A 27,642-nucleotide genomic window follows, 5' to 3' on the forward strand; every position below is an offset into this window, starting at 1 on the left:
TGTTAAATATGTATTAATTAAATATTAGTTATAAATATATTTGACTGTGATGAGACTAATGCAGTGGTAGTCAGTTACTTGTTTTATTTACTGATGTCATTCAGCTAATACAATATTAAAAATTTAACATTTTTGCTTTTATTGGAAATATATCTCTATATACCATATTTAATTAACATTGTTAATGTATTACCTCATTTTTTTATTCATTGTAACTAATTAATGAATTCATGTTAGTTAGTCAACACTTAATGTAAAGTGTTACCAATAATGTTACACATTTATTACTATTTTTTTTATTGTAATTAGAATTCTATGATACGTTTAATTTATATTCTGATCTACTGCTGTGTAATTTAATGGGATGTTTTTAGGGTTTTTTTGACATGCATTTGTTTTTAAAGTTGACTGTGTTAATATGTCGTGTTAGGTGGTGTTCGGGGGTGACCCTGAGGCAGCTCTGATCCAGTATACAGCCAATGAGGAGGCGCGCCGTGCCATCTCCAGCACTGAGGCTGTGCTCAACAACCGCTTCATTAGAGTGTACTGGCACAGAGAGGCCACTGCTCCCACCCAGGAGCAGGGCCCCAGCCAGAGCTCCAACCTCGGCCCTCAGCACAACACAGCTCACAAGGTCAGTCTTCTGAGTGATACTGGGTGAGATTGTATTAAATGAGAATTAAAAGTATAGGGGTGTGTATGAGAGAATACATTTTAATTATTGATAAAAAAATATATAGAGACAGAGATGGATACATTAAGTTTAGGCATCATTATACATCATTTTGATTATACAGTATCTCAAGATGATGTAATGTTACAGTAATCATCAGTATAGGGGCTGTCACACACTATAAGCATGATTTAAAATATTAAACGCACAAAGCAAAATGTGATTTCTGAATTAGTATACAGTATGCATGGTGTGTTTTCACTTCATCTCTGTAGTGTCATATTTTATTGACAACCAAAAAGCATTTCACATAAGAGTGCACAAGAGTGCAGATTTTGGCCATGCACTAAGGGAAGAAAATATATGTTCATATTATAACATTAGCAATAGTACTGTCAGTGTTAACTCTAGGGGTGGGAGATATGGCTCTAAAATAATATCACAATATTTAAGGATCTTTTTGCACAACTTAATTCTTGAAAATATGATAAACCTTGAAATGTTCTAGCTTTATTTAGTATAAACATGATTTTATACGTTCAGGAGAAACAAAAAAAACGTTTTTTATTTTGTAATAAAAAATATATATATATATTTTGTCTATTTTGTAAGCAGTAACTTGCAAAGACGATGAGTTTGAATAAACTAATAAATAGAACAAAAATAATGTACCAATAAAAATCTACCACAAACATTGTCATGTTTACTACATGTAAATTATTTAAATGAATTACATTAAATAGCGAAATAAATACAAAAAATACTGCTTTTAAGAACACTATAATATCACGACATGGCATTGTTTTTTTTTTTTCATCATATCTGAAATTTTTGCAATATTGCACGCGAGACGATATGGCAGACAAGATTAATCAGAAAATTTTAAAGCTTTATTTTTTTAAATGCAAATTAATGATGTCACATTTAGAGAGACTATAACAGTTTTTTTGTAGAATAGCATTGCTACTTCTGAGTTCAGTTTTCTAGATTACTTTTTATTTATGATGAAATATGGTTTAAATCTCAAAACTAACACACTACATCTCTCTCTCTCTCTCTCTCTCTCTCTCTCTCTCGCTCATTATCTCTCTCCCCTCCCCTAAAACTCTATGTAAAAATGTTCTATATAAAGGGGGATCAAAACTTCCCTTATATTATAATATCATATTATATAATAAAATAAAATAAAAAGGGCTCTGGTCTGTTTGTTGGGCGCACACATACACACTACACAATTATTTTGTCTACCTTTCAAAATACAGTAAAATCCTGGCTTTTTTTAGTTATTATTTTAATAATGAATAATCAGAAAAACGTTGCAATACATATATTTTAAACGACTGACTTCTCTAATATAAATAAAATTTTGTCAATTTTGCCAATACTAGATTAAATGGTCTTAGTGTTGTTGTTTTTTTTTCTCTCTCTCTCTCTTTAGGTCATTAATAAACAGCATGCCCCGGGGGCTTACGTGCTGAATAAAACCTTCCCCAAACCCCCACCTCCTTCTGGAACAGGAGCTGCTGGCAGTCTCGACACACTCAGTCCCAATGCAGAATCCACACCGGTGAGGAGCATGAGTATCCTGTAGATTCCAGAGACTGATTCTAAAATTAAAGGATTTGCATTGTAGTAATTTGCTGCGCTTTGTTTTCAGGCGATCACGCCGGCCTCCAGTCTTCAGAAAGGACCTTATTCACGAACAGTGCTCAAGCCTCCTCCTCCCAAAGCACTGGGGAAGCCAACCAAAGCTCTGGAAGCTCAGGAGGTTTTGAAAAAGAAGCAGGCAAGCTTTTTACTTTTGTCATCATAACATCATAACTTTGTAAGGCAAGATCAGTGGTGCGACTTTTTGATTGCGCACACAAATTTCTCATCTGTCTTGTTTTGTTCCTTTTAGGAGGCTTTGAAACTACAGCAAGACATGAGGAAAAAGAAGCAAGAGATGCTTGAGAAACAGATAGAGTGTCAAAAGGTAAGATGTTTAAAAGGTGATTTTAAGCTTATTACCTCTGCATCTTTGTTATTTCAGAAATTACTCATTTTCTGTTTGCTGTAGTTATAGAAAAAACTAAATTGTTCATTTTTCTCAAACATATACCTATAAGTTGCAAAATCAGAGAAACTGATTCAGAAACTGAAGTGGTCTCTTATTTTTTTTTCCAGAGCTGTATAATTACGTTTTTATAGAGTGTACAGAGTTTCTGCCAAACATTAGTCAGCCAATGTTAGTTTAACTAATGTTAACTAATGCAAAAAAGTGGTATTAATACGACAACGATGTAGTTTATTGCTGTTGTTTTTGTAGCAAAATATTAAACCAAACAAGCAGTAATGTTTTGACAGGCCTATTATTATCTTGTGTCTGAATCTGTTATCATTTTTTCATAATTTTCAGGTGTTGATAGCCCGTCTGGAGAAAAACCGAGGCATGAAACCTGAAGAGAGGGCCAACATCATGAAGACCTTGAAGGAACTCACTGAGAAGATTTCACAGCTGAAGAACGAGATCAGTCCTGCCTCTGCTTCCACAGCCAGCAATACACAGGCCAAGACCAAAACAGAAGTAAGACCATGTTGAAAATAGGGACATGATTATAGCACAGATGAACCAATGAGTGGTGTTTAGGTCAATACCATAGATTGTCTTTCAGCTTGGTTTGTACTGGGAGGAAATGCATGCCATATGAAATTTTACAGGCAAAATTGAAAATGCATCATTGTGCAGGGCTTCGGTAAATGTTCTGCGCTTGTGAAGTACTGCACTGTAAAGCTCAGGGTGTTAGATGTGTTGACTAGCTTTTTTGACAGTTGCTGTACTGGGATGATGAGTGATGTACTCTCAAGAGGGTTATCCAGTTAGTGCTATTAAATGTCTTTACACTGCTTCCTCTATCTAGATTAGTTTTACAGTGCAGGGTGTCTACAAGGAAAAACAGTAATACACCTTATATGTTTGTGATTGGTGTAACCATAAAACAGTCCTTACTACAGTTGATATCACAGTAGTTTATAATGTAGCTTCATTTTTTTTGTCAGTTGACCACTGCAGAGGACACTACAGACCTGAAGAGGAGGCTGGGTCAGCTGCAAGTGGAGGTGAGCTGTCTTGATTTGGTTTTACCTACATTGCACTGTGTACAAGTGGCTCTGTCAATGTACTACATGTTTGAGATGCTTGATATGGACAATAGGGGTGTAAATCACTGGTAAGATGGTTAGATATTATATCGGTTATTTTAATCAATGGTATAATAATGTTTGATACCTGTCATGAATGTCATAATACGATTCTGTTCGATACAATTTAAAGAGTTTACTCTTCCATCTGTTTGGCACAAACCTAAATGCACCGAAATGCACACCAATAAACCATATGAGCACATTGTCTCCTCTGATTGGCCAGAGCTGTCTGGTGCAGGAGCAAGGAAGTAAAATTTAGCAAGAAGATTTTGCTGCACTTTCAAACACAGTGTTTTCAAATGGGTTGTACAGTGCAGATGTACACGTAGTAAATGGAGTTGCACGGCTGCGAGCAGTGAATGCAGCACAGACTACATGTGTAAACAACATGAAGCAGAGACAGCATTTGTTCATAGCTGTTATAATAAGTGTTATCTGTCTAATAAATCATGTTAAACTGCACCTTATCAGCAGTTTAGCTATAAAAAAAGAGTATATTTGATAGCTGGGTTGGATCGTGACCTGATCACGTTCTCACCAAAAGCAATTCGCTACAGAGTTTGTTTGGGACTGTACCTTTAACTGACCTCGGTCCAGTTTTTATTCGCACCCGAGTGCGATTACTGTTTTCACTCCTGCTTAATCGCACCACACTAAGAGTACAAACAAACCAGAGTCTGTTTCCCCCAAACCAAATAGTGTTGGTATAAAAACGCCCTTAAAGTACAGTCCTACTTTGTTTTAGGTTAAATTTGATTATCCTGGACCAAGTTTATAAAATCATAGTAATGTTATCTGGTTTATTAATATTTGTTAAAAACTCAGCTCTGAGTGGTCCAGTTAACTAAGGCACTGCCACTATTATTAGGAGAGCGCTGGTTTTGAATCCTGCTTATGTAGCTTGCCATCAGCTCCCGGAGCCCTGAGAGAGCACAATTGGCCTTGCTCTCTCTGGGTTGGTAGATGGTGCTCTCTCCCTACATCACTCCAAAGAGTGATGTTAATCAGCATGGGGCGTCTGTGAGCTGATGTATCGGAACTGATTTGCTGTGCTTTCCTCAGAGTGCGCTGGGATGCTACTTGGCAATGCTGCATCAGTTGGAAAAGAGGCGGTGGCTGACTTCACATGTATCGGAGGAGGAATGTGCTAGTCTTCACCCTCCTGGTGTTGAGGCTTCACTAGTAATAGGGGGTTCCTAAAGAGTCTGTTGGGTCATTGGCCGTGTAAATTGAGAGAAAATGGGATAAAAATTAAAAGAAGAAAAAAGAAAACTTTGACCAAAGTGGCAAAAAAAAGGAAAATTCTCAGCTTTGACTCTTGTCAACACTTCCATGTCCCATCTCACTTGAGACCTTAAGACCACCACACAAGTGCACACATAGCTAAAACACGTTCTGTCCTAACACAACCATCCTTCAAAACAAGCTTAAAGCCGGTGAAGCTGCGCTGAAATTAGTCGGCGTGAAAAATGCACGCCATTACCCATCTCCTGCACATTAAACCGAAGGCACTTACCAGACCCAGAGGACGAGGCCTAACGAATCCAGCCTCTACACCGGCTCCTCTTGCTGATGCATTCACTGCATTAAAGTTTGATTTCTTTTCCCGTTGTGGAGAAAGGGAAGAACAATTAGTAGAGCAGAGAGAAGGAGGAGGTGACTTCCCTGCATTAAAGCCCTTAAGGCCAGAACTGTATTTGCCTGCTGGCCTGTATTGGTGTTGAGAATAAAATGCCTAATTTAATTTTTTTTTGCCATTTTGAAGATTATATTATATAATAATAATATTATTATTATTATTATTATTATTATTATTATTATTATTCACCAGTGCTGTGTTGTCTGATTTGTAAGAAAAAGTTATATAATTCACAAATTCCAAAAGATTTCAAGAAATCCAGTACAACCGCTCTGCTTCGAGTCACTGCTGATTTGAAATCTGTCTACTGAGGTTCTTTAAGTCCCATTTACTTTAATACGTAATTTGAAACCAGTATCTAGCAGCCAAACCTTCTATCATCAATGTAGTAACTGTATACAGTAGAGGGTTTCAGGGAATCCCACGCTCTGCACATTTTTGTGTTTTCCCTTCTCCAACATTAGAGCACTTGTAGAGCTTGTACTTTGAATCAGGTATTCTAAATAATGGAAAGCACAAAAATGTGCAGAGTATGGGGTTTCCAGAAATACCACTGGAAGCTCCTAATCTAGAAGAAAGAAGAATGTCTCAAGTTTATGGGATAGCATTATGTAAACTGATTATTAAGTGTTAACGCAAGGTGTACAGTGTCAGTTGTAACAAAAATACATTTATTGAAGGCATTACCGCCCACAGTGGACAGTGCAGTGGGTGATAATAATTGTGACCAGCAACATTGGCTAGAATTGTCGATTGGCAGAAGGCACATCTACATGCAATGCAGAAAGCAATTCTTTTATATGTCCCACAGGTCAGCATTCGTTATTCTTGGGAAATGGCAAAAGTCATGGGACATTATACTAATTCCTCCTGAAGATCCACTTTTTTTTAATTGGTAGAATAGCATCTGTATTGATGCTGCTTTGAGCTTGTTGACCAGAGGAGGTCAACAAGCGCTATATAGATACATTTGAATAACTTTATTTCATTTGACTGGGTGCACTGCTAACTGCATGTTGTATCTTTGCGTTATTAAAACGTTTTGCGTAGCTTTTTGTAAAATCCTGTACTATTACTGTACTTCGAATCTACCTCTACATATCAGTGACAGTTCTGTATCTCTCTCAGCTTGTCCAAAAATGCATGTGTAAAGCATGTCTGTCTTTAGGGACCCTCATTTCTACAAATACCAGTTCTCACACTTTGCTGCTTTATCACAACCTATACCTTTCTTTCTCATCCAGGCCAAGCGGTTAGGGCTCCTGCCCACTGGTCGAGCCAAACCAGCGCTACCTCCAAACCGGGGTCGAGGCAGGGGCCGAGGACGGAGCATGAGAGGCAGAGGACTGGGCAATCATATGGTGGTGGACCACCGGCCTCGAGCCCTCGCTATCCTGGGAGTCACACAGGAGGAGAAGGAAGAGCTAATGCCGCACTTTGTGGTAAGATGCAAAATTTCAGAGGACAAGAAAGCATAATTATCCAAAGTGCATGGTGGTATTTTAAGTGTGTTCTCTGCTTTCACAGAAATTTGGTGAGATCGAAGAGCTTCGTGACCAAGACGCCAACAGTGTTGTGATGACGTTCAAGACCCGGAGTGAAGCAGAGAATGTAAACTACCTTTCTATCAGCTTTCAGAACTATTTTTTTTTTGACCAAATGCATTACTAGCCTATCTGTTATTTGGATTCTACTCTGGATTAACCTGAGTATCATCAATTTTTTATGCATTTTAATCTTTTGAGATTTTTATGTTTCTCTGTTTCGTTTTTAGGCTGCAAATCAAGGGGCAAAATTCAAAGGTCGAATTCTTCAGATATCATGGTACAAACCCAAAACCCCGTCCATCTCAACTGAACCAGAAGAAGAGGAGTCAAAGGAGGACGTCAGTACGGTATGGTTCACTCTATATTGTCTATATTTTTATTGTGCTTTTATTTATCTTTTTTCCAGATTGGATACATGTCAATGGCTGCAATATTCCAGTTTTAAATCAGTCATTATTTTCTAGAAAATTGTCCAAGAAGAGGTGTTTTCACTTACTGACGCACTGATTGCCACCATTAGTTGAACATTTTAAGTGAATACAGACGTTTTCTCTTACTGACTGCCTGAGGACTACATATCGTCGCTGTCCAATGAAAAACATATCTCCAATACAGCAACTTCACAGGAGAGAGAAAAAACCTTCTAAACTTTCAATGGAAGTCAATGTAAAAAGAGTTGGTTTCAGGTGATTTTAAAGTATTTCTATTGGTCCATTCATTAAGAAATGTTGGTAGAGTGTAAGAGAGTGTGTCTGTTCAAAATATGTAGTAAAGTAAAAATCAACAAAAACGGATATGCGTGATTTTCATTGGACAGCGACAATATCATCATAAAGCTAACACATGTATGTGTTTCAGAAATGAAATTTAATTATAGAGGTAGCTGATGTTGCATCTCTTTGCTAAATCTGTAGTAATAGCATGTCAAATCCACATCTCTATCTGTGTGATTGCACACCAGCTAGATTCCTCATTAAAACGTCACTACCTCCCTGATAGAAAACCTGTTAGCAGCTTCTTCCAGCATCATTACACTGACTAGTGACTTTATCTGACAATGCTACCTCAATAATAGCACGTTTGGAGCTAGCAGGCTTATCTGATGTCGCTACCGCCGTGATGGTACAGTAACTACCAACATCTTCTGTCATCCTTGTTTCAGTGTTAGCACGACAGCTAGCAGCCTTATACAACATTGCAACCTTGATGATGGCACACCTGCTAGCCTCATTCAACATCACTCTTTACATTCATCACATTTTGGCAAATAAAAATTGCGTGTTTATAAGGATATTGATACAAATGCCTGCTGCTTTCAAGTAAAATACAAGTGCCTGCTGCTTTGATTAGGGCCTCGCGTAAACAGTGCATCAAAAACATTTTACCGCCATTAACAGCTAATGTCACCCGCTACACTGAGGAACCCTGAGTGTTTCTGTAAGCAATATTAGCTATACGGTAAACACACAGACTACATTTTTCCTCTGAATGGAAAAAGAGCGAGCTCTTAGCTCAGTTAGCAGGGAATGCTAATGCTGCTCCAGCAGTGCTAGCCAGGGTTAGCAGCAGGCTTCAGACGAATAATACTCGCCTCTGAACGGCAAAAGAGCTAGTGCTCAGCTCAGTTAGCGGCTAATGCTAATACTGCTCCACTCTTGAGTCTCAGTTCTGGAGAACTAAACTAAAACTCCTGTATAACGCTGTACTTCAGTGGAGTGGCTTTACTGCTCCTTAATACCTGACTAGAAAAATTCATACAAAAGATGCTCTGGATTATAAGGAACACTGACGATTTTTGGGAAAATTAATGTATTTAAATTCTCCTTTGTCAGTTTAATGTTTATTAATTACATGCAATGCAAAAAAAAAGGAAAATTGGATTTAGAAACTGATTATTTCATTTATTAAAATTTTTATGATGTAGTGCAGCTACAACACGTTTTCATTAATTTTTCCAATTTGATTTATTTTATCTCTACCCACAATAGAAATTTTAGGAAAAATGAAAAAAGGAATCATTTTTTTATATATATTTTTGCCTTTTGCAAGGATAATACCATTAGATTTATGTGACAACATACAAAAATGGACAAATCTGAAAATCAAGAAAAGATCCAACTTTTTTTTTTTATTATTCTGTTTGCGAAAATCTTAAATGAAAAACTAGATCATTGAAAATTTGGACTAAAACCCTTTTCCTCTTTACTATACTAAATTGGAATATATATATATATCTATATATATCATTATATATGATTTTATACCCAATTTTCTATTTTCGAATTTAGCTTCATATGGTCAGTAAATTAAACTGCTAAACGTTATACTAACCCACCTTATAGTGCGAAAAATATAGTATTTTTTTAGGTACAAAAACCTATTATCAGTTTGATATAGGCTAACAGAACCCAAAGCCAATAATTGTCTGTGTTTTAATATGAGCTGTGTCAATGCCTTCACAGGAGCCAGTTAGCCCCTTCTTGCTGCCAGAGGAAGAAGAGGACGACGACGATGACGAAGACGACGAATACGAGAGCCGCTCTTGGAGACGATGAAAAAGAAGTCCAACATAACTTTTTTTTTTTATTATTGTTTGTTTCGTCTCCTTGTAAAAAAGGACTGTCTTTTTTTAAAAGAAGATAATTTAAATCTGTTTGATAGACATAAATCACTTTGTTTTCTAAACTAGTTCCAGTATTTTTAGTAGTAGAGGACAGACAAGAGATTACAGTGTGTGTGAGCAACACACACTTTCTGTGAAGGTCAGTCTTGAGGGATGCGCCTAGTATCTGAAGGGACTCACTTTGTTTATCTGCTGTGAAACATCTGCATAGTAATGAAATTCTCTCACTTTTGCTGAGATTGAATTCGAATGATTGTTTGTATTTTGTTTTCACTGTGATTTAAGCAGAAATCAGATATTTTTGAAATCTTCCCCCTTACCAAAAAAAAAAAAAAAATCAGAGATGCTATCGATTGGACGTCATACGAGGTGTGCTTTCTTTAAGAACAAATTAATGCCTTACTGAAGTCAAGCTCTTCAGTTCATTTCCTGAGGTTTTTCCCCCCATTTAACTTCAGATGTCTGAAACCTTGTACACCCCAGCTTGAGTTTGAGTGAGTGTTGCTTCTGTTCTATCTAGATTTGTGGTGCCACCTTATGTAAATATGGAGCCAGATGTGTACCTGTCCAGCTGTTCCCATTTCTCTCTCTCTCTCTCACTCTGTGTTCAGTCATCCGAAACCAAAGAGAGCTTTGGATGAGAGTATAGAAGGAGATACTATAGTTAGTGGAGAAAATGTCAACAGGGGTATTCTGAATGTGTACGTTGGGTTTATATATATATTTTTTTTTTTTGCCTTACTCGATCAGCAGATGGCTGACTGACTTTTTACAAGGTTTCTCACGTTGTTTCCACTTCCTTCTTTTTGTAAATTTTGTAAATGCTACAATAGTAATGACTGTTCAGTTAATTATTTTTATCTGTTCGAGTGAATGTTAGATTGATGTGAATAGAGCTTGTTATTCATATACAGACGTGCTTAAAAAAAGTCTGCTTATTTTTAAAGTGGAGTTGTAAAAGCACGTCCTACCCTTAAACCTATTACATAATTACAATAAGTGTATCATTCGACTTAAACCACAGATTTGTTTATTTTATTTTTTGAGGGTTTTTTTTCTATGTACAATATTTTTTTCTGTGATGTTCTAAAGAATATTTGTCATTTCATTATTGATTTTAATCTTACAATTATAATTTAATTCTTTCAGACGGTTTGTCTCACTACATCAAACATTCAAATGCTTCGTTTTAAAGAAGTAGTATAAAACAATTCTTTAAGAACCTGCATTGAGTTGCTCTGAGTACTTTAAGAGCAGAGTGCATGTGTAAGCCTGATACAAAATATATACATATATATATATTTTATTATTGTCCCTACATTACAACATTTAAAAAAATTAAATTGTATCTAATTTGCCCCACAGTGAAAGTACTGCTGATGTGACACATTAGATGTTACAGCCTAAATACTGTATGTCCTGCCCTTCATTTGTTTTGTATAAATACTTTAGACACTTCATCAGTTGGAGGAAGTGTTTCAGCCCCCCATAGAGACGTTTTGTGAATGGAAATATTGCTGTGTTGTAGAACATTTGAGTAGCAGTTGTAACTTCAGTTTTTCCGTTTTTGTGTTTGGAAGAGTCTTGAAGACTCAGGACTTTCAGTAAGATTTCAGTATGGAAAAGATCTCCATTGTTTGTTTGTACAACTCTTGTCTATGCTACCACACCATGGTAGTGTAACACATATAGCATATAATGGATTTTGACAATTACTGTTTATATATTTGAAGCTCTATGGATGTATTTTTCAGTTTTCTGTTTGTAAGATGGATTTCTAACACTTGCCACTCGCATGTTTGCTTATCAATAAAGACAAAGGAATGGGGGCGATCAAAGGAACATCGTTAAAAAAAAAACAATAAAAAAAGAATTTCAATTGGCTAAAAATAAAAAAAGATTCAAAACATGATTTTGAAAAAGAGAAAAAAAAAAGACAAAAAAGAATAAGTTGATAGCCATTCCAAGAATTACCTTCTGAAAATGTTGTCTTGTGTGTTCTTCTTCTTCTTCTTCTTTAGAACTTCTTTTCTTTTTGCACAAATGCCTTCACCAAAGAGTGGACTAAACTTATGAATGAATAATTGAGCAAAATGTATGTTCACAGCACAGTCTAAAGAACAGAAGTAACAGACTTAGAGTTATTACTTTAAATTTTTGGTTTCTTAATATTTCGTGAAGAGGTAGAGTTGGTATAAATAATAAATAGCCCTATTTGAGTAATGTTCTAGTACATATTATGGAAGTGAAGGTCTGTCAATCTGATAAAAATTCAGGAACTGTGAAAGTCTCCTCAAGTGCAGTTGCAAAGATATCAAAATCATGATGAAACTGGCTCTCATCAGGGCTGCCCTAGGAAAGGATGATCAAGAGTTTTCTCTGTTGCACAGGACAAGTTTATCAGAGTTACCAGCCTCAGAAACTGCAAGTTCACAGCACTCAAGAGCACCTAAATGCAAATCCACAGCATTTTGGTTTGTTTAACACCTTAAGGTTACTATATAATTCCTTATGTGTTCTTTCATACAGTCTATATGACTTCAGTATTCATTTACAATGTAGGGTGTATCCAGCTATTCACACTGAATTTAAATTTTTTAGGCTTAGAATACTGTATTTTTTACACTATAAGGCACACCAGAATATAAGGTGCGTTCGTTTATTTACAGTAAACTAAAATTTCCATTAAGGCTAGCCAAACAGTGCTACACTGAGAAACCCCGAGTGTTCCAGTAAGTCAGAGCCATATTACCTAGCGGTTTGTCCCACATAGCTTGTTTTAACACAATAGCACAGGCTACAGTCCGATATACTAGCCTCTGAGCAGCAAAAGAGCTAGCGCTTAGCATGGTTAGCGGGTAATGCTAATACTGCTTCAGCAGTGCTAGTCAGGGTTAGCAGCAGTCTGCAGTCTGATACTCACTTCTAAATAGCAAAAGAGCTAGCGCTTATCTCAGTTAGCAGCTAATGCTAATACTGCTGTGGTCTTGATAGCAATGTACTTCAGCGCAGTGGCTTTACTGCTCCTTACAACCTGACTGGTAAACTTCATACATAAAGCACACCGGATTACAAGGAGCACAGACGATTTTGGGGAAAATTAAAGGATTTTAAGTGCACCTTACAGTGTGAAAAATATGGTATTATGAATAAAATGTGGTGTATCATCTGTAGGTAGCTTTTGACTAACGTACATTCATACTGGAGCATCTCAAGTTTTAACTTTCAGTGCAGTGTAGAAGTTAATTTGGCTCCAGCATATTTGACATATTCAAATGGTAGTGAATAATGTATGCACATCCCTTACTTTGAGAAGCCAAGTGAAAAACACTCAAAGTCTATTCGATTTAATGCAAGCACTGTTGACTGCCCCCCGGGAGGGAATGTCAACCACCAACCTTACCCACTCATCATTCTCCCATCCCTTGTTGCTGCAGTGACGAGCACTCAGAGCGCGCTCAGAGCCTGCATCCCGTTCTGCTTCCTCGGAAATGGAGGAGCCCGAAAAGCAAACAACAGTCACAGGGTCATTCTATACAGCTCAGCTATTACGCCTCATGCAAAGAGCAGATTCCTGTTACATCTCGCCAAGAACAAATCAATAAAAGATGTCATCTAAAATCAGCACCATGTTGTTGCCCACCAGTGACAATCCTGCAAATACAATAATAACCTATGAATAATGTATAGCATAAATGGAGTGCCATGAGCCTGAAGTCTGGCTGGTTGAATTCTTTGTTCTTTCTTACAGGTTCTTACCTCAATGCTAACAAAAGCTTGGAAAAATCTCAAAAACTAGCACTTCTGGAAATAATGGCTGGATCATTGTGGTCTGCCGTTTGTGAGGTACCTCATGGACATTTCTCCAAAATGCTTTTATGCTCGCTTTATATATATTTTTTAAATTCATGTAATGTAAATTTTGTGTTGATGGTGCAGAGAAGGTTTTCTTATCTGATGCCTCTTGAAGGTCATTATTTTGCACGTCACTGCACAGTAGAACAGTGCACCACTAATCCAGATTCTGCTCAATTTTCCTGGAGGTTTGTTGTGCCTCTCTAAAAATCTTAAATTCATTGATTTTTTTTTCTATATCCTGCAGACCTGAACTAAATTTCAAATGATTTTGGCTATGACTTGGGCTAAGGGCCAGTTTAGTTTTTATGGGTCAATATCATAATAGTTTCTCAAAGTGTTAAATATTTTAGGAATTTAAATGATTTATTTAGATATTTTCATAAAAAATATCAAGCTATTAAATGTAGCCAGGAATTCCCTGTCTAACCTGTCATTTTGGCATAACCCTGCCTTTCACCTTTAATATCAGTGACATCACACCTTCACACTGTTTTATGTTTAAGGGACTGACAACAGTTGCTGAATGTTCAGCACTTGAACATAATAATAACAATAAATATAATTTAATATTTCTCACATTGTCTTCACACTTAGCTGAGGTAAAGCTTAAGCTGTCATGGTAAAATATTAAATATATGAAAGTGTTTATTTTTAGAAAATTTTAATAAATCTTCAAAACTGAACAATGTAAACATGAACTATTAAAAAATGTCCAACTCTAAGGCAACTATGTTTTCAATCTTATATTATATAGAGCTTTGGAAAAAAAGAAGAGACCACTTAAAAATGATAAGTTCCTTTAATTTTAACAAAATAAAAAAAACATCTGGAATATAATCAAGAGGAAGATGAATGACCACAAGTCATCAAACCAAGGTGAAATGCTTGACTTTTTGCAATGAGAGTGGCATAAAGTTATCCAAAAGCAGTGTGTAAGACTGGTGGAGGAGAACATGCCAAGATGCATGAAAACTGTGATTAAAAAGCAGGGTTATTCCACCAAATATTGATTTCTGAACTTTGTATTTGAGAGAAATGATGTTTGTAGTTTCTAAGATTAAACAAAATGTTTTATTTTACTCAAACCTATAGTACCTAAAATGGAAGCAACAGCAAAATCAGAGAAGCTGATTCAGAAACTGAAGTGCTCTCTTAATTTTTTCAGAGCTGTAAGTCTTATAAATATTATTTAAAAAATCAAAAGAATCGAAGTCTTCTCATAATGACCCATATACACTATTTACCTATTAAACTCATCACTTGCTGACTTGATCCTTGCCTTAAGCTGTAATTGCCCAGTTGGTTTAACCTTAAATAATGCACATTTTGGAATTGCAGCTGGAAGTGTGCTTGTGAATCAGGATAAAAGACTGAAGAATGAATGAGATATTTTATGTTCTGCTTTTGAAATATTCATGTGCTGAAATGTTATCTGTACAGGTAGGGGGCATGGCATTATCACAGAACAGTGTGATAAAATGGACAGACGGGGAAGATGCTGGAATTGCCGACTTGCTACAAGTCCCCTTCATTTTTGCAGAGAATTAAAAAAAGGTTGGTACTGTTAATCTCCATAATGAATAAGAAAATGCCAACAAGGTAATGGATGCCTGCCACATAGCTCCTGAATAATTGAACGTCTGGGGGAACAGAAGAGGTGGACAGGATCAGGTGGTGCAGTTGTGTCACCGCACTGCATGTCTCTTCTTTCTACAGCCAGCGGGATGGCAGCTTAGATCAGACGTACAAAGAGAGGGAACAGGCCAGAGCGGGTGTTATCCTGACTTCGATGATTGTTATATAGAGGCACTGTCTTTATTATAAGGGGTGAGACATGAGAAACCTATCTGGGAGAACTCATCTTCATGAAATGAATAATAAATGAAGTTATGAAGAACTAACCACTTTCCTCCCTGGGTTCTCTCAAATTTTAATATTTGAGAGTTCTACTCTTACAAGTGTAGCATGTTTTAATTTAGCATAATGAAGTTACGCTAACTAGCAGTAGTTTCCACTGCTCACCTGAGCCGATTACACAAGGGTAGGTGAGAACAAGGCACCGTGAAATCCCACAGTCAGCCTGTGAAAGGTCAGCTGAGGTGACGTTAGCGCTACCGCTAGTTCAAATCTCTCAGCTTTTCTTGGAAGTTAATATGAGTGCTTTGTAACTGAAGGAGGAACCGCATTTGCATCGACCGAAGCCGCATATCAGAGAGACAACACGGTTACACACTTTTGGAATATGAATATTTTAACCTGAGCATTTGCACAAATGAGCTCGAGTACAACATACAGCTTTTGAACTACACAAGTTTTACAAGTTTTTCCTTTCAGAAATATAGCTTTTTTATTTTTAACTTCTTTGTATTGATCCATTCATCATGACTGTAAACCATTTCTAGGAGCTTATAAAATATTATATACTCAAATCATTCCCATTCATATAGCTTGCTATCAGCTGCCGGAGCCCTGAGAGAGTACAACTGGCCTTGCTCTCTCTCTCTGGGTGGGTAGATGGCGCTCTTTCCACACATCACTCCAAAAGGGTGATGTCACTCAGCACAAGGAGTCTGTGAGCTGATGTATTGAAACCGCATCGCCGGGCTTTCCTCCGAGCACAACATTGCTGCATCAGCAGCAGTTCAAAAAGAGGTGGTGATGTATCGGAGGAGGCATGTGCTAGTCATTACGATCCTGGTGTTTGGGCATTACTAGTGATAGAGAGTCCTAATAAGTTGGCCTTGTAAATTGGGGAGAAAAAGAGACAAAAGAGACAAGAAACATAGAAACAAGGTTCTGGCAGCAACTTTATAACTTACGAGTTATGACTAGGCTGTCGAATTAAGGAATCACAGAAAAATAAATAATTCATTAAAAAATTAAATCTGATTAAATCCTTCTTTGGTGCCCTTTCACCTGGTGCTACAGTTTCAGTCACTATAGTGGCACATTAATACATTAAATATTAATATCTGAATACCAAAAATGCCCTATGCATAACTCCACACTCTATGTTGTAATACTAAGCCTCACAAACTGCAACATTTTCCCCAAATTCCAAGTATATATACTGTCATTTAGAGCTTTTGTTTTCAGAAAATGAGAAATGGTCAAACAAATGAAAATGATTCAGTGCTTTCAGACCTTAAATAATGCATGTTCACATTCATTTAACAATAAACTTAAAAAATACTAATGTTTTAAGATTTTAGAAATCAATATTTAGTGGAATAACGCATATTTTTAAATTACAGCTTTTATGCACCTTGGCATGCTCTCCACCAGTCTTTCACACTGATTTCGGGTGACCTCATGCTGCACTTGGAGCACAAATTCAAGCAGTTCAGCTTTGTTTGATGGCTTGTGACCATCCTTTTTCTTCTTGAAGGATAGTCATAATTGGGTTCAATTGTTTCTCCAGCATCAGAGTAGCAGATGCCCCTTGGAGACAGCAGCAGCACAGGGCTACCACAATTGGTCAGTGGCAAGCAGAGCGAAAGCAAAGCAGCATACTGCTGGCTATGTGAAAGATCTTAACTTGCACCTCTCCAGAAATATGCATAAATTAGTCATCAACAACTGTAATTGCATTTCTGCCTTCACAAACTGTATAGAGCAGCAGAAACACCAACATGCAACCATGGGTACTTCCGCAGACTACACCATAGACTTTGCCTTGAGAATGTAGAAAAGTCTTGTTTGTCTCAGTAACTATTTAAGAGAACATTTCATGACAGCTTCATTTTCTATTGTAAAGATGGAATGCTTCATATTAAGACATATTATGAACATTTCCTGATCTAGAGGGCACATCATAAATTATTGCAAGAGGGAGCACTAGCAAAAACATTTTTCTCAGTTACTCAGTTGTAACATAGAGCCAAGGTACTTTTTACATGTATGTTGCCACTCTAAAGGGAAATTTGGCAATACTTTTTCAACCATGGGGTCAGTTGCCAGCATCTATGGCTTTTGAAGCCTCTAATTGCAAATGTGCTTTGGACAGTAGATTTAAGCCATTTTCAGCGAAAATCTTCTAATAATCCTTAAGGCAAAAATCCTTTATATCTTCTCCATAATAATGCGATACTGCTGCAGATGCTGGTGTGGAAGATAATCATATTTTCGTCTTGTGTAAAATTAATTTAGAATATGGTTCCCAAATCATCCTGCTTTCTAAGAGATCTGTAAACATTCTATGAAAGTGAAAGTAAAGAAATCTAATTCAATATCTGTTAGTTTTGCACTGTAAAAATATTTTCGAAGATAAAATGACTTTTTTGTCAAGTTTTTAAATATAATATTCAGGGGACATGTGGAATTTTATTTGCACAAGGTAAAATGTTTTCCTACAGTACAGTAATGCAAAACATTACATTTGAAGTGCAGAATAAAAATCTTAATTGTTGATTTTTGAGTTTCTGAAAGGAAAATGAAAGAACGAAAAGTACACGGAGCAGTAGTGCGCTTGCGCGCCGCGCACCTCACTTGCGGCTTGTAAGTTGAGAAGAGAAGCAGGAGGAGGTGTGTGTGTGTGTGTGTGTATGTGCGCGCGCGCTTGTGCTTGAAGGGTGATATGAGGAGCAGCTGCCCATGGAAAGGGCTCAGTCACAGAGTGAGCGGAGAGCGGAGCGCGCGCCTCGCCTCCATGTCCGGGCAGCATGATGATGGCCATGAACGGCAAAGCGCACTTCAGCAGCGCGCTGGACGGCATGCGGCGCGTGTGCCTGAACGGCCCGCAGGTACGTGTGCGCGGTGCGCACCGCTGTCAGCCTTCACACTTTACACATGTTTTCAAAGACCTCCCTCCAACTCCCCTCCCTTACCCCTCCTCTCCTCCACCATAAACCCCTTCATTTCTTCATCTTCTTCTCTCTTTCTCTCTCTCTCTCTCTGTCTCTCTCTCTCATCCACTGCTTTCCTTTCATATTAATTTTTATGACCTGTGCTTTGAGGAGCATCCTCATCTTTTTTTTCTTTTACTCTATCTCTCTCCATCTTTTTTTTCTCTCTCTCTCTCTCTTTCTCTCCTGCTTTGGAACATGTTTTCTAAACTAGCTCCTGACACAATTCCCTGTTGACCTCTCTCTCTCCCTCACTTTCTCTCTCTCTCTCTCTCTCTCTCTCTCTCTCTCTCTCTCTCTCTCTCTCTCTCTCTCTCTTTCTCTCTTTAGCTCCAGGCCAATATATTCGCGGGTTTCGATGAGAGCGTGCTGGCGGCCGCCGACCTCGCCTCGTCGTGCCACGCGGCTTTCAAGCCGGACGCGAGCCGCCACGCCGCCGCCGCCGCTGCCGCCGCCGCAGCCGCAGCCATGGCGACGCACGCGCACACGCACGCGCACGGGCCCGCAGGCATCGGGCCTCCTCCTCCACCACCGCCACCACCTCCTCCTCCACCGTCGTCGCTCGAGGCGGAGCTGCTGGAGCACCTGTCCTCGAGTCTGGTGGACGTGCACGCGCCCCTGCACCACCACCACCACCATCACCACCATCACCTGCACGCGCAGCTACAGTCACCTACTACGCCCATCCCAACACCGCCCCCGCCGCAGCAGCAGCTTCATCAGCAGCACGCGCTCCCGACAGTGACCTCCCTGCACCTGGTGGAGTCGGACCCGCGCGAGCTCGAGGCGTTCGCCGAGCGCTTCAAGCAGCGGCGCGTGAAGCTGGGGGTGACGCAGGCGGACGTGGGCGCCGCGCTCGCCAGCCTCAACATGCCGGGCGTGGGCGCACTGAGCCAGAGCACCATCTGCCGCTTCGAGTCGCTCACGCTCTCCCACAACAACATGATCGCGCTGCGGCCGGTGCTGCAGGCCTGGCTCGACGAGGCCGAGGCCGAGCGGCGACGCGCACTCGGAGCCAACGGGGTCGCGCCTATGGGTGGCCTCGGGGCAGAGCGCAAGCGCAAGCGCACGTCCATCGCTGCGCCCGAGAAGCGCTCGCTCGAGGCGTACTTCGCCATTCAGCCACGACCCTCGTCCGAGAAGATCGCCGCGATCGCGGAGAAGCTCGAGCTGAAAAAGAACGTGGTGCGCGTGTGGTTCTGCAACCAGAGGCAGAAGCAGAAGAGGATGAAGTACTCAGCGACTCAGCACTGACACCAACAAGGACTCTTCAGATCATCAGCAAACAAATCAACCACGCGACAGGGATTAAACAAACACACCATCAAAGGAAAATAATGACCTTCTTACAAATAAGAAAAAACTTACCTCATTAAAATAATATTAATATTAAAAAACACACAGGGAAAACAGATGGAAACACAATCAAACTCCATCTCATCTCTCCATCAAGACACTCACCAAGAACTTTTCTACATGGAGGACTGACTAATTCGGTGGCTGAGATGCAAACAAAGTCGTTCAAAATGGTTTAAGTCGAAACGATTCAATAATATAGCGAAAAAAACTTACCTGGATTTGTTTTATATTATTTTTGTTTTTTTTACAGCGGTGTTGTTCTTTGTAGTTCTGGTGATGGGAACTATTAGCCTCTTTATTTATTTACTTATTTATTTATCTAAATCCACCACTGTACTTTCTTCACGCGTCTCCTGAATTTTGTATGGGATGTTGGTAATAGTAAAATAGGGGTGAATTGTCTTTGGGGACTACTTTGATTCACAGCTTCCCGCACCCTTTATCTCTCCGCCAGGTATTAAACCTTTTAGGGAACGATTGAACGATTTTGACTCGGTTAAAACGGAGCCACTCTGATTGACTTTGTTTGCATTTTTAGCCAAAACACTACTTTTTTAATCAGTGAGAAAATAAATTACTTTAATCCACAGGACTCTTAAACTCTACTTATCAAACAGTCTTGAACACCTCTCTTCGCCAGGATCCATTAAAATTCTAGCAATGTTTGTTATAACGTCTGACGTTTAAAATCTTCTTTATTTCTGTCCATATTTTCTGTCTTTTTATTTTCATTCAAAAACAATAACACTGCAGGGATGTAAACCTTCTGGTCTTACCCAGAACCCGAAAGACTTTGAATATTATCTGTCCATCACTTCGCTGATATCCTATACCCCACAACCGTGAGGAGAACTTATGCAGCTCATTTTTTCCCTCTTTTTTTCTTCACCTCAAACTTTCATACAGGAGGGAAGACTTCAGAAGAGAGCTGAACATCTCAGTATTATCTATCACCCCACGTTGTTTTAGAGTGTGGCTTTGTGTTCTTGACTTTGTCTGACTGGTTTCTCTGAGAGGAAGCCTTCACTGTTCACTGATTATCACCAGCACAATTGTTATTGTTGTTGTTATTTACTGATGTATTAATTTATTTATGTATGTTGAGGTATTTGCACCACCGGTTTAAATGAATATGCAAATATGTGTGACAGGGGTAATGAAATAAGGATTATGCTGCTATATTTAATAGATTTTGTTGTTGTTGCTTTTGTTGTGGTTGTTGTGCACCTGAGAGCACTGTACGTTTTCTCACGCTCAGATTGCACTTGACTAAACAGTGTGTGACGTTGAATGTTGTTTAATAAATGATTTGTTTTCTAAGGTCTTGTCAGTGTTGTTGGTTTCTGACGAGTGACTAGTTAATGGGAAACGATTACGGCTTCAATAATGAATAAATATTTGCAGTTACAGTATTTTTAAAGTCGGCCGCGGAGGAGTGAACCATGGCGATTGCTTATAAATCAACCCGACCGAATTTATTAGTGGTTTATAAATAATGTAGACATTCATTCACGTTCAGCTGAACATGTTGTGACAGAAGGATATATTATATTATAATCCTACAGGCATTCTATTTATTCTATCCTGTTTATAATATAAAATTCGGCAAGTATATATTACTTTAAGACCGTGCTACAGAAATTATATAAGCCTAAATGTAATTAGAAGTAATCGTCTTTGTATCCTTGAGCTTTCTAAATTTACTCACGTTATTCACGTGTGTGTTTGCGTCTTGAGATTTTATACGTGTATGATCTGTATACATTACAGGCATTTTTAATCAAAGCTGCGTGTGTTGGTATTGAAAGCAGAATAAGTAAATATTTTATCATGATTTAAATGTACACATGAATTCACATAAAATATATGGACAAGACAAATAATACACGTCCATTGAATTGCTTTACATGTATCATTCATTTATTTTATTATTTTATTTAAATAGGCAAGTCGTTAAAACAAGACAATGTCTAATTCACATTAACGGCATGTTAAACAGCGGAAGCCACTTGAGAAAGTGCAAAAAACACAATAATACAAATAAATAAAAAAATGTTTTTTTTTTTTAGTGGGAATACATCAGTCACGTGATTGTCTTTTTTCTATTAAACAAAATATGTTAAAAATGAAACAAGACATTTCTTTACATTAACATTTAAATAATCAATACTCGGAAGTCTAAACTGACCATTGAGATGTACTTTGTGTATACAATTAATATTAAAATAGTATTTAAAATATAGTTTATGCACATAGCCTACAGTTCGATGGTGTCCACCAGTAAAGTAAAGGGAGTGTGAAGTAAATTCACATGTACACCGTGCATCGTTCTGTCGAAGGTTGAGATCAGATTTTAGATCTACGGATTCCATAAAATCGTCTTAAATCAATTAAAGCGTTTAATGATTGTGATGGTGGATGTGATCCTCTATCTGCTCCTTCATCGCGCTGTTTTATTAATAAACCCCTGCGGCAGAGCCCGGAGCGTGTCCTATATGCAGAATATCTCTTTAATTACAGCCCCGTGAGAACAGAGAGAGAGAGAGACAGAGGAAACACCGAAAACTGAAGCGTTTTTTATCACCTTTAGTGTGTTTTTCTCCCTCTCTCTGTCTGCGCTTTAATCAGACACCGCTGAATAATATATGCTCAGTCTCGGCTTTGTGCGGCCGGATTTGAGATTATTAAATAATGGCGATGCAATATTAATTGTATATTGGTATAAAAGCAGGCAGAGGGCTGTGGGCAGAGGGATTAGTGAGGAAACGCTGCAGCACACTCTTGGGATGCAGGACACACTCTCGGAAAAAGAGAAAGAAAAAGAGAGAGAGAGAGACAGAGGGAGAGAGACAGGTACGAGCTTCTTCTTTCATTACCTTCATTAGTTCACTACATGCACTGCATTCCAACAGCACTTACTCTACCTTCTGCAGTTTTTTATGTACAATAATAACGGTAACACAAGCCGTATGAAAATTGTTAGCCAAAATTATTATTATTATTATTATTATAAGTAGTAGTAGTAGTAGTTATAGTAGTAGTAGTAGTAGAGGTAATACCTGCGAGTACTGCGATGTAGAATAATATTTCAATATTTAATTCTGGAAAAAAATGTCAATAGTTTATACTGATTTTTATATGTGGTTGGCAAGTTTATTGGCAACGTTTTTACTTCATCTTAAAATCTGAATACTGGCTGTAAAGTCTAAACATCATACACTGTGTTTTAACCATGCAAATTCTGCATGTCACAGAAATGTAATGATTGTTATTCTATAGGACGCATTTACTGTAAGCAGACAAACAAGAAGATGTGTTCAGCTTCGGATTAATACAATGACCGAAAAACTGTTATGACATTAATAACTGCAGTGTCTGGCGTTTGAAAACTATAGATCAAATGTCGGAGCATACAACACATATTAAAACATATAATTAATATAGAAATTTAAGATTTATATTTTCCCAAAAGATAACTTGTATGTATCTGTGCAGTACAGTTTGGTACGCATTTTGGATTTAACATATCAATCCACAAAGTGGGGTGAGTATTAAAAAAATAAGTTAATTTGTTTTTTAGTGGCTGAGTACAAAAATTGAGCGATATTGTGTAGCCAATATTTATCATCATTTAGATATCAATGTTTATGTTCCCTGGCCTTCAAAGACTGAAGTGACAAAAGAGAAGGAAAGAAGCTGTTTAACACGATTTCTCACTGAGCTGAATCTGAGTTTATATTTTAGTAAATACACAGTCAAAATTATATAACTAAAATCTATATATAGAAAAAAACTTTACTAGAGGGAGTGAAATAATTGTTTACTTTCAATGGACGTCAATGTTAAAAGAGTTTATTCTAGGTAATTTTTGGAGCATTTCTATTGGTCTATTCATCAAGACATTTTGACCGGGTGTAAGGGGCAGTTTGTGTGTTCAAATTATGAAAATAAACGAAAAATGTTTAAAAATAGAAATAGATAGAAATATTTTTCTAAAAAAAGATTCTAAAAATAGGCTACATTTTATTTGCCTTCTGTGCTTATAGAAATAATAAAAACAAGCACTCAAATAACTGAAAATAAATTGATGTATTACAATTCTATTTAAAACTAAAACTCGAACTACTATTACTACTACTAATAGTTATAATAATTTAAAAAATTATGTTTGGTTTGTTTGCGAACAACAAAAATTCTCCTAGCATTCTCGTCGACACCGTTCTCTGTTTTTAGGCTGTAAAGGCTTTATCAATGAGAGCTCGCGGATATGTGGGTGTGTGTGTGCGCAGGTTGGACGTATAATCATCTCCACACAGGTGTAAACTAATCCTGTGGCCCGTGTGGGGAAGGAGAACATCTGAATTATTCAGGGCTTGGTGAGGGATGGAGGTTACTGGACTGCAGCACAGCAGCAAAGTTCACAGCCATTTTTTTAGAACAGCGCGCACACACACCAGGAAAAAAAATGAAGAGAAAAGATCTTGACCGGTACTCTTTTTCTTGATGTTCACTTACTAATCATTTATTAATTCACATGTTTTTTTTTCGTATATAAACTTAAACTTGCTTTGTATTTGAATTTTCTGAAGTTATGATTTTTTTGTATGTGTGTGTAAAAGAGAGAGAGAGAGAAAGAAAGGGAAAGGTGTCCTGTTCACTTTTGAAGGTAATAAAGATGCGCACTGACAGAATGAGGATGATGAGGGCAGGAGGAGACAGCGCAGCAGGGGGGTCTGTATATTTTCATCCCACCTGTACTCCGCACGCGCTCGACCCCCGAAGTTCGGATTGGCTGAGAGTTCAGCGGAGGGTAAAATAAAACTATTAAACTACACTCCACTGCACGTCTTGTTATTAATAATGCCATAATTAAAGGTAAACGCTGGTTTGAACTACTTGTCACGTGCTGCGATTTTGAACTCTTATCCAATCAGAGGGATGGAGAGGCGGGGCCTGTCGGAATACAGGTGGGGAAATAAGCCTCCCCTTGTGCTCAGTAATAATTGATGGAGCGCCGGCAGCAACAGGAGCGCTCTGTTTTCTACGCCCTTTCATATCAGCATCACCCAGCCAACAGGGATCCTCTAACCGGGGGGCTGGGAGGAGACATGGGGTCGCCCCGGGAGAAGAACCATCCGTTCTGTAGGAAGAACGAAAATTATGAAGGTGTATGAGTACAAGAGAATGACAGAACATGGGAGAAATTGAAGGGTGTGAACAAACAAAAAAAAATCAGTGATTTTTGCGTTTTTTTTTTACATCAGGCACCTTATAAATTTATTTGTATTCATTCATACAGCTATGAAAAAAATGAGACCACTTAAAAATGATGAGTTTCTTTAATTTTAACCAATTGAAAACCTCTGAAATATAATGAAGAGGAAGATGGATGATCACAAGCCATCAAACCAAACTGAACTGCTTGAATTTTTGCACCAGGAGTGGCATAAAGTTGTCCAAAAGCAATGTGTAAGACTGGTGGAGGAGAACATGACAAGATTCACGAAAACTGTGATTAAAAGCCAGGGTTATTCCACCAACTATTGATTTCTGAACTCTAAATGACAAACATTTTATTAAGAATTTGGGAGAAATGTTGTCCATTGTTTACAGAATAAAACAACAATGTTAATTTTACTCAATATATATATATATTTATGTTTACTCAATATAAATAGCAAAATCAGAGAAACTGATTCAAACAGAAACAGAATTTTTCCAGAGATTACGGGAGCCATAATCATAAACAACATCATAAACATGCCCTTATTGGCTGGTAAATGTCATCTTACACTGGCTTCCAGTTGTTTTTATGCTCCAAAGAAATGAAACAGATTACCAGTTCAGATCAGACAAGCAGCATCAGTAAACAGTTTCAAAAAGCAGCTGAAGACATGTTTCTATAAACTTTGTTTTAATAATTGAGTCATTTGTTTTATTATGCATTCATATATGTATCGATTTACATTTTTATGTGACTTTATGTTTAAAAAAATTATTTCAACATATCCTAGTCACAAATTATTTTTATTTTATTTGCTCTTTTTACAGTTTTACACTTTGTATTAGTTTGTTATTGTTTTTTACTATGTCTTATCCTAATTGTTAATTTTACTTTACTTTTACAGTGCTTTTTCTTTTACCATTTTCCTTTTCAAGATTGTTCTGATTACCTCTCTATATGTCCAGCACTTTGAGCTGCATTTTAATGTATGAAAGTTGCTTTATAAATAAAGTTTATTATTATTATTATCTTAATCCTAATGGTCCTAATGGCAAAACTGGTTAGAAATGCCATGATACTATTTAAGACACAGTGATTTCATAGTATATTGTGTTAACAAGAACACTTTCATTAATAGCTTTATGCTTTTCAAAACAGAAAAACTGAATTCTTCTAAATGAATTAAGAACAGATTGATTACACAAATAAAGAATAGCAATGCAAGCAAAAATCATGACACTACCTCCACCATGCTTGAACACTGAGGTCATTTTGGATCATGAGCAGATCCTTTAATTATTCAAATTTTGGCTTTCCAATCACTTTGTTTGAGGTTAAGTTTGGTTTCATCAGTCCATAAAACGCTCCAGAATTAAATTTCGATTTGGGCTTTAGAGTCTTGTTATTGATTTTTCTTTCTTATTTCTGCTCTCTGTGAAACGATGATATGTTAAGCCCTGCTTTGTGAGTGTTTTTTTTTTTTTTTTGATGTAACTGGTTGTTTTACTGTTGTTTCCTCACAGTTCTCAAAAAATGTTTCAGTCATCATCTGCCCCCTTAAAATAAGAAATTCAATATCTGATTTTTTCCCTTCCTAACAAAAGTCTAAAGTCTTAACCTCAACACCTTTTTAGTGTAAAATTATAAATATATCATACATTTAAATATATATTTTACAAAACTTATGTTGATTTACCAAAACAGTTATATAAAACTGAACATAGAGGATAAAACTGCTTTATATAATAATAAAGCATAAAAAATAAATTAAAATGTTGGCAAATAAATATTAAGAGAAGATAATGTGAGGAGAAGTTAACTGACAAGAAAATCTTTGAAGAAGTTAAACCCAAACCCACTGATGCCCCTAAAAGCAAGTTAGGTCATGAGATGTGTTGAGACCTGGCTCTTGAATTGCCTCTGAATAATGTATGCAGGGCTGGTTATATCACTCCACTCATCCTCCAACCTCCCTCTATAGGGCACTAGTCTGTTTCACAGTCATTAAAGCAAAAAAAAAAAAAAAAAGAGCTGAGCCACTAAAACATCAACCATGCTGACAAAAGTTATTATTAGTATTTTGTTTTACAGTAACAAATACTACTCCTAAAAATAAGTCCTGTCACTGTAAGCTAACTAACTAGAAAGCAAGATTTAAGTACCATTGAATAAATACATTGACTAAACAGCTTCATCACATTAGTTATTAAAACAGCCACATTAAATTATTAAAACAGCTGACTCGTCACATTAGTTAATAAAAAAGCTGACTCATCACAATAAGTAACTTAATTAGCTGACTTCTTACAATGTGAATTTCTGACATTACTAAAACTGCTGACTCCTAACATTTTTACTAAAATTACTACTACATTAATACATTACTAAAATAGCTGATAAAATTAACTGATTGACTGACTAACTGAGAGATTGACTAATTGATTGACCTACTAACTGAGTGGCTGACTGACTAAGTAACTGACTAATTAACTGATTGACTAAGTTACTGACTCACTGACTGCGTAACATACTGATTGAGTAACTAAATGACGGCCAACTCACTAACTGACTAAGTGACTGATTGACTGAATGACTTACTGACTGACCAAGTAACTGACTGACTAACTGACTGAGTAACTAACTGACTGACTGACTAACTGACTAAGTAACTGAATAAGTAACTGATTGACTG

At 37.4% G+C, this 27,642-nt stretch overlaps 2 protein-coding genes across 2 annotated transcripts in view; both read left to right on the top strand.

Moving 5' to 3' along the window:
- Positions 1-11,649, top strand: part of rbm27 (RNA binding motif protein 27) — a 31,254-nt gene extending 19,605 nt beyond the window's left edge. Inside the window, exons 12-21 of the mRNA XM_022676215.2 lie at positions 431-634; positions 2,112-2,240; positions 2,331-2,459; positions 2,574-2,648; positions 3,072-3,239; positions 3,713-3,772; positions 6,740-6,937; positions 7,023-7,106; positions 7,270-7,389; positions 9,505-11,649. Coding sequence (XP_022531936.2) covers positions 431-634; positions 2,112-2,240; positions 2,331-2,459; positions 2,574-2,648; positions 3,072-3,239; positions 3,713-3,772; positions 6,740-6,937; positions 7,023-7,106; positions 7,270-7,389; positions 9,505-9,597 — 1,260 coding nt within the window. The 3' untranslated portion in view covers positions 9,598-11,649. The remainder of the gene's footprint in view (positions 1-430; positions 635-2,111; positions 2,241-2,330; positions 2,460-2,573; positions 2,649-3,071; positions 3,240-3,712; positions 3,773-6,739; positions 6,938-7,022; positions 7,107-7,269; positions 7,390-9,504) is intronic.
- A 6,410-nt stretch (positions 11,650-18,059) lies between these two features.
- On the top strand, positions 18,060-21,026 carry LOC103036569 (POU domain, class 4, transcription factor 3). Its single transcript, XM_007247077.4, has 2 exons — positions 18,060-18,265; positions 18,698-21,026. Exons 1-2 carry the CDS (start codon positions 18,185-18,187, stop codon positions 19,619-19,621), a joined length of 1,005 nt encoding a protein of 334 aa, XP_007247139.2. The 5' UTR covers positions 18,060-18,184; the 3' UTR covers positions 19,622-21,026.
- The last annotated feature ends 6,616 nt before the right edge of the window (positions 21,027-27,642 follow it).

Source organism: Astyanax mexicanus, chromosome 17, assembly GCF_023375975.1.
Source record: "Astyanax mexicanus isolate ESR-SI-001 chromosome 17, AstMex3_surface, whole genome shotgun sequence".
Classification (NCBI taxonomy): domain Eukaryota; kingdom Metazoa; phylum Chordata; class Actinopteri; order Characiformes; family Acestrorhamphidae; genus Astyanax; species Astyanax mexicanus.

Coding starts and splice junctions, on each gene's coding strand:
- LOC103036569 (XM_007247077.4), top strand. CDS start 18,185: ATGATGATGGCCATGAACGGCAAAGCGCACTTCAGCAGCGCGCTGGAC. Junction 18,266..18,697: donor TGTGCCTGAACGGCCCGCAG/GTACGTGTGCGC, acceptor TTCTCTCTTTAG/CTCCAGGCCAATATATTCGC.